Source organism: Mixophyes fleayi, chromosome 4 (genome assembly GCF_038048845.1).
Source record: "Mixophyes fleayi isolate aMixFle1 chromosome 4, aMixFle1.hap1, whole genome shotgun sequence".
Classification (NCBI taxonomy): Eukaryota; Metazoa; Chordata; class Amphibia; order Anura; family Limnodynastidae; genus Mixophyes; species Mixophyes fleayi.
Window position 1 is genome coordinate 21,785,953 of NC_134405.1, and position 7,991 is coordinate 21,793,943.

The following is a 7,991-nucleotide window of genomic DNA, read 5'->3' on the forward strand; positions in this document are numbered from 1 at the left end:
GCTTTGGGGTGTCTCATATTCCCCAGTGTGAAACAATAATTTTTCTGGCTGCAAAAAGTCATATTTAGCAGCAGTATCTATTGAATATGTTGCACTACAAGTGGTTTGGGCTCATTAAAATGGATTCAAAGCAGTCCACATATGAGCAGAATCAGCAAGCAGGTGTTGGCACCAGTCATGATGTAATCTACCCCCAAATAGGAAAGGGACTTGGGGCATTTCTATATCACGTACCGTCTTGAAAGGCTGCTGTTTTGGCAATTTATCAGTAAGGGTAGGGTGTCATACACAGACTGACCCCAAACTGGCTTTGTCCATTTCAATTAATATTGTACAGTCTAAAACGGCTGAATTTTTTTGTATTTTCTACAAGTGGAGGGGGCCTATAGAGACAGAAACCAAACTGCCTTTGTCCATTTGAATTTATATTGTACAGTCTATAACGGCTGAATTTTTTTGTATTTTCAACAAGTGGAGGGGGCCTATAGAGACAGAAACCAAACTGCCTTTGTCCATTTCTTTATATATTTAACTATGGGTGTTGGGTGTAATATACACTCAAAGATGATGGCTGCATTGCCAATATGCATAGATGGAGAGGAAGACAATCTGGTTTGGGTGTAGAATTATTGACTGCCTATCAGGAATTAAACAGTTTTTTTTCATAATTTTATTAGCTTTACAATTACATTATTTATCCAAGAAACAGGTGGAGCACTAAATTTGGTTATTTTATGCCCCAAAAAATTGATTTTTAAACAAAATTGCAAAACAAAACCAAACAAAACCAAAGCCAAAACACACAAGGGTGGTTTTGCCAAAACCAAAACTCGAAGGTAATCCAGATCCAAAACCAAAACCAAAACATGGGGGTCAGTGGGCATCTCTAATTAGATGTAATGCCATTTGTAGCTGGTGTGGAAATGGTGCTGGAGAGCAGCACACAGTGTAAAGAAAAGTGCAGAGACAAGGTCACACTATATACAGAATAAGTATCACTGCTTACACAGGATATTTCGATGGAGGGGATATCGGATATCACAATACTGCACCTGGAAAGTGGTATCACAGACAAAAGACAGAGTCAAACACCAGGCAGCAATCAGGGGTAGTCTGGTCACAGGCACAGGTCAAAACCAAGCATCAAACAGAATAAGCACAGAACAGGAGCACAGAGAAGCAAGCATGAGAATGCTTTAACTGGCGATAGTTCATTGAAACTGACAAGTATTTAATGCAGCAGTCAACAATCAGGGCAGGTGTCAGATTAAGTTCCAGGTGAGTGTAGATCAGTTGATCACACCCAGGCTGACATCTAAAGGTATGCAATACTGCAGCAGCTAAACAAAAGCTACAATTGCCTGCTGTTCCTAACACAGTTGAGGCAGTATCTGATTATGTAAGGCATATTTCTATTTTTGAAGAAGGTTGAGGTTGTTTGAGAGGAAGAGGTCATGAATGGAGTTAGTTTGTCACAAGCATAGAATGCATTCAATAATGCACATTTAAAATATGTTGAAAGTGATGGGAGATAGATAGAATGTTGATGTTTGCTGGATTGGTACTTGTGTACTTTACGGACTCATTGCAGAGAGAGCCTAATGAATGTAAACATCACACTGACAGACAGAACGGATCAGACCTGGCACTACAATCATATCGGATTGTTGGCGAGCTTATACAAATATTGGTAACAGTGGTTTCCAGCATCTAAGCGTGAATCACACCTTCAACTTAATGGATCCTGAAACGCTAGCAAATACACAGAAGATTGAAAGTATGTGGGGATCTGCTACGAAGAAGAGGGACGAACAGGAATTTCCTTGAGTCGTACATGGCAGAGTTTATGTGGAGGAGTAGCCTAAATAATCGGGATCCTTGCAAAGTGATTTTGGAAGATATTTCCAATTTTTGGCTGAAAAAAAGTTTCAGCGGACGTCATCAAAAGTTCTATATAATAAAGTAAACATGACACTGACAGACAGTCACCGAAAGTTCCACATAATAAGGTAATGAGTCTGTAAAGTACACAAGTACCACTGGATTTCTGTATAATGGGGCATTTATGAAAGATGTTGGGGGGCACATGGATTTTGTGAAATATCCCCAGCTACAGCCAGCAGGACTACCTAGAGGTTAAAAGATGATTATAATATGTAAAAGGTTTTAATTTGTGGAGAAAAGGTAAGGATATTACAGTTATGGAACGAAGATAGGAATGAAGTTCATGAGTGATAGTTAGAGGTGGATTAATTGTAGTAAGGGAGCAATATGGATAAAGGGGCAAATTATTTTATAATTCTGGTAATAATGTCATGGAAGGAAAGCAAAAAAAACAATTTGTAGAACGTGGTGGTATTTGAGAATAAGTGGCAAAGGACTAGGGGTAATAAACTGTGCTAATTGAGAGATAATTAATAAAAATTCACCAAGTTACTTTGCAAGGGCAGAGAGATGAGAGCAGTTTTTGGATGTAACAGATAAAGATTGTTACTGGTTCTCTTCAGATGTTGTTCAGTTTGTTCCACTGTGTTGTTTGACTATGATTTTCATTCACTTTGCTAATAGCTCACTTAATTTAGAAAATCATAATCATATCCTTGCTAGACTGACTGTTAAGATATATGAGTCTAATTTATAAAATAAGCAACATGTGAGGAGATTGGTCAGCTGATAAAACATACTTGCCAACTTTTCCTCGTTGGCTTCAGGGAGATCCCGGAGAAGGTGGGTGTGCGGGGGCGGGGCTTGACGAGTTGCATCATTTCGCCCCGCCCCTAAACGATTGTCACAATTTTGGCCAATCACAGCAGCTAATGAATCTCTAGTGACTGAAGTGTTTTTTACATTTCTGTCTCCATTACTGAAGTCATGTTGTCTTACCTGTCAGTCTTTGATTAAATCTTGATCTCCATAAAAATGGCCACCATCAGAGGCATCAATACATGGACATAGGACACAATTTCTGAACTGTGTCATAATGCCGCAGATGGCGAAGCCAACCATGTCTTGTACTGGCTCAGCATCAGGGAGAATGCCAAACTCTTCAGGGAGTGAGGGAGATCACCCCTATTTCAGGGAGACTCCCTGACATTCAGGGAGAGTTGGCATGTATGTGATAAAAGGGATGAAAGTGCTGAGTGTTAGGACTGATAACCATACTTGCCAACTTGCATTTTGCGAGAGTCTCACAGACTCCCGGGAGAGTGTGGTAATCTCCCGGATCTGCCCACTTCACTAGGAAGTGCCCACTTCCTAGTGAAGTGGGCAGAATTAGGTCCCAAACGCTGCGAATCACGGCATTTGCGTCATTACGTCACGGGGGCGGCTCCAAAATGATGCGCATTTTGGAGCCCCTTCACGCCCACCTCCCCCGGCAGGCTCCTGGAAACCAACTTTCTAAAATTGGTAAGTATGCTGATAAATCTGCAAAACTGATCAAGGATATAATACAAGTTATATCAGTTGCGAATGAATTGCAGTCACATACATTGAAAATGCACAGACTGCAGTCAGGTGAGGTTCAAATCTAAATAACAGTGGATGACAGAGATGAAAGATTGTTAGATCCAAAACAAAAAACAAGGAAAAAAGTATATAATACTTTATTAGTAAATCGCTTAGTTCAGGAAATCACAAGGCAGAGAGAGAGCCTCTATTAGCAAGGTTAACATTGACTTGACACACCCTCTTTGCTTCAAAGGCTGCTAGATTACACTGAGGGAGGGGTCTATACATCAATAAGATGCGGTGCACCTAAATGTGCATCACTGCAAATCACAGCGATGCATATTTATGCACCGCTGAATACACCATGCCGGGGCTACTCTGGAGGCCCCTGCGAAGTGATCCCTGTGCTGCGATTAGTTTTTCTCATTTACCAGCAGCTTCCTATTTACTGGCAGCATGTGCACATCACTTCCACTGTAACAGATTATGTGAAGCCGAAGAGGCTTCAGCAGAATCCCGTAGGAAATGACAGGTAGCGTCATCCTGAAATGGCGTTACCTCTCTGCGCAATGCAAAGCTTATCAAAGCTTCATGCATTGCAGAACATCGCAGTCCCCATAGTAATCTATGGGGACTGCGATGTTGCACAATATTTTCCTAAACAGAGGAGATTTCGTTAGGCAGTGAATTCATAGTAGCTGCACTTAAATAATGTGTAAACAGCTGTTTCTGCATAATTTAAGTGCTTGATCACGTTGATGCATAGACCCCCGAATGACTCAGAGAAATGTGCTTCAGAATGGGTTGATCCACACTGGATGTTTGATGTCAATCAGCCAAATATCGCCAAATTTGCGGCCACAAAATGACTAGCATGTCTGACAATGATCCAATAAAAATCATCTGCGTCATTTTTTGACCTGCCCGAAAATGTAGTCACTGTCAGTCATTATGTGCAGTTATCTGTGGACGGGTTGCAGGCGTTGTCATGTTCCAGCATATTCCGTACAATAGAGATGAGTCTCTATTTCTGCCTACGTGAGGAAACTAAGTTATGCTATTAGTATTGGAATACACATGCCTTTATTAAGTTTATGTTTCTCCTTGGTTTGGAGATACAGTAATGGCTCACTAAGAAGATACAGCAATTTGTGATATTTGTTTTCAAAAATGAAATGCAAACAATGACACACTAAGGAAATATTGTAACTTGTGATGTGTGTTTTCAACTTATTCTAAACATTATGTCTCATCACCAGACCCCTCGCTCAGTCTGCAGTGAGAGCTGTCTCCCAGGTTTCAGGAAGGCTGCTATAAGAGGACAACCTGCTTGTTGTTTTGAATGTGTCCCTTGTCTACAAGGAGAAATTTCTAACCAGACAGGTAAGTGATGGACCTGCTCATACATCCTGAGATACTAGACACACAAGAAGAAGTTAATTTTGTCCCCTGAAGTTTGATATATCATATGTTGTTCTTGATAAATTAATGAACTTTGAAGTAGATGAGCTTAAAACTACCATGTGGTCGTTAATGAATTATGAAGACTAAAATAGCCTGGAACCATTCAAAGCATTAGATCATTGATAGTATTAGAATTAACTTCACAATATATGTTTGAGATGATTTTGTCTTTGTTCAAAAGATAATGTTCCAATGTTTTTTGACTTTATGATCAAGTCTTCACAGAAGTACATAGTTGTTATAATTCAAAATTATTTGTCCAAAGTAATATTCAAGGGCAACCAGAAAGAAATAGTATAGACGTGGCATAAAAAGAAAACCTTGAAGAAAATTTATACTGTAGAAGCTTTTCTCCTATTATACACTATATGGACAAAAGTATTTGGCCACACCTGTTAATCAGTGAATTGAGGCATTCCAATCAGACCCATTGCCAGAGGTGTATAAAATCAAGCACATAGCCATGCAGTCTCTATTTGCAAACATTTGTGATACAAAATGGCTCGTTCTGGACAGCTAAGTGACTTCAAGCGTGGTACTGTGACAGGATGCCACCTTTGCAATAAGACGGTTCGTGAAATTTCAACCCTGCTGGATATTCCATGGTCAACTGTAAGTGATATTATTTGAAAGTAGAAGCATTTAGGAACAACAGCAACTTAGTCACAAAGTGGAAGATCACATACAATCACAGAGCAGGATCAATGACTGATAAGGCGCATGGTGAGTAAAAGTCGCCAACCCTCTGCTGATTCCATAGCTGAAGAGTTCCGAACTTCCACTGGCATTAATTAAGTGCAAAAACTGTGCGGCAGGAGCTTAATGGAATGGGTTTCCATGGCCGAGCAGCTGCATGCAGGCCTCGCATCACCAAGACCAATGCCAAGTGTCGGATGAAGTGGTGTAAAGAATCACGCTTCTCTGTTTGGCAGTCAGATGGTCGAGTCTAAGTTTGGTAGATGCTGAGAGAACGTTACCTGCCTGACTTCATTATGCCAACTGTGAAGTTTGGTGGAGGAGGGATAATGGTATGGTGCTGTCTTTCATGGTTTGGGCTAGGCCCCTTATCTCCAGTGAAGGGCAATCTTAATGCTTCAGCATACCAAGTCGTTTTGGACAATGCTATGCTTCCAACTTTGTGGCAACAGTTTTGGGAAGGGCTTTTTCTATTTAAACTTGACTGTGCCCAAGTGCACAAAGCAAGTACTACAAAGACATGTTTTGATGAGTTAGGTGTGAAAGAACTTGACTGGCCTGCACAGAGCCCTGACCTCAACCCCATTGAACACCTTTGGGATGAACTGCAATAGAGATTGCGAGCCAGGCCTTCTTGTCCAACATCAGTGCCTGACCTCATAAAAGCTCTACAGAATGAGTGGGCACAAATTCTCATAGAAACACTCCAACGTCTTGAGGAAAGCCTTCCAAGAAGAGGGGAAGCTGTTATTGCTGCGAAAAGGGGACCAACTCCATATTAAAGTATATATATATTGCATGTCATAACAGTCCTTGTTGGTGTAATGGTCAAGCATCCCAATACTTTTGTACATACAGTGTATGACCTATTTTTAGTGAGACCCACATGAGTAGATTAATGCAAAGTTTCAGCTTGAATGGATATAAATGTTTAAATGTCCAAATTAATTTTTTGTTTTTCACTTACAAAGTATAAACAAAATGTTATAATTTAGATGTTCTATTTCTCAGATTCTGTTGATTGTCTGAAATGTCCATGGGATCAATGGCCAAATTTCCAGAAAACCAAATGTCTACAGAAGACTATACAGTATCTTTACTATGAAGATCCATTAGGAGCAGCATTGACAACTTTAAGCATACTGTCCTGCTTCATTCCTGTTTTTATTTTAAGGCTATTCATCCACTTTAAAGACACACCTATAGTGAAAGCTAACAATTATTCTCTAAGTTGCCTTCTGTTGGTGTCCCTGTCTTTGTGTTTTCTCTGCTCTTTAGTTTTCATAGGTTATCCCCATCCTGAGAATTGTCTGCTACGCCAAGCTGCTTTTGGACTGGTTTTTGCTCTTTGTATCTCTTGCATTTTAGCAAAAACTATCATGGTGGTGTTTGCTTTCATGGCCACTAAACCGGGCAGCAGCCTAAGGAGATGGACCACACCTCAAGTGTCCTACATGATCATTTTTACTTGTTCTATTTTACAATTCATCTTGTGCATTACCTGGCTGTCACTCGCACCTCCTTTTCCACAATACAACACTCAAACCAAACCAGGATTCATCATTGTTGAGTGTAATGAGGGATCCACCATTGCCTTTTGGACCATGCTAGGTTATCTGTTTCTTCTGGCCACCATTAGTTTCATTGTTGCCTTTCTGGCTCGTAGACTTCCTGACAGCTTCAATGAGGCTCAGTTCATTACTTTCAGCATGTTGGCCTTCCTCAGTGTCTGGGTGTCTTTTATCCCAGCGTACCTCAGTGCTCAGGGAAAATATACTGTGGCCATGGAAATCTTTGCCATTTTGGCATCCAGTTGGGCTCTGGTGATCTGCATGTTTCTTCCTAAATGTTTCATTATAGTGTTGAGACCTGACATGAACTCCAGGGAATATCTCATGAGAAGAGACAGAGATCATTCTTAGAGCAATAAGATATAGATTGAAGCATCTGCAAAAATCACATTTATCATTTACTATTAAGTCTTGACATAATAAAAACATGATTTAAAATGTAAAATAGTATTTTTGCTCTTCGGACTGATTGACATAAATATCTTGTAATTATTTTCCCACTAGATTTTACCCCCCACCTTGGCACTCCACAATCAGAGATGTGTGTACGTGTTACTACAAGCCTCATTTACATACATTTTGTTCAAATTGTTCCTGGAAATATTATCAATGTTGTGTTGCTTTTCTATGATTCTCTAGAAAATTATGCCGAGCTGAGGAAACAAATAAAGTGCTTGACTCATTCAAGGCACAGTGAGCAAATAATAAAAAAAAAGAGTTCATTTGCCCCTGGACAAACCATGTTACAGTGCATGGGGTGCAAATTAGTTTATAAATCTGTCCCACATTATAAATTTACCTCCCCCTCCA

General features: G+C 40.1%; 1 protein-coding gene across 1 annotated transcript in view; it reads left to right on the forward strand.

Annotated features, from left to right (window-relative positions):
* Nucleotides 1–7,532, forward strand: part of LOC142150535 (extracellular calcium-sensing receptor-like) — a 28,848-nt gene extending 21,316 nt beyond the window's left edge. Inside the window, exons 6-7 of the mRNA XM_075205731.1 lie at nucleotides 4,710–4,833; nucleotides 6,622–7,532. Of these exons, the coding sequence (XP_075061832.1) occupies nucleotides 4,710–4,833; nucleotides 6,622–7,532 (1,035 nt within the window). The remainder of the gene's footprint in view (nucleotides 1–4,709; nucleotides 4,834–6,621) is intronic.
* Nucleotides 7,533–7,991: the final 459 nt, after the last annotated feature.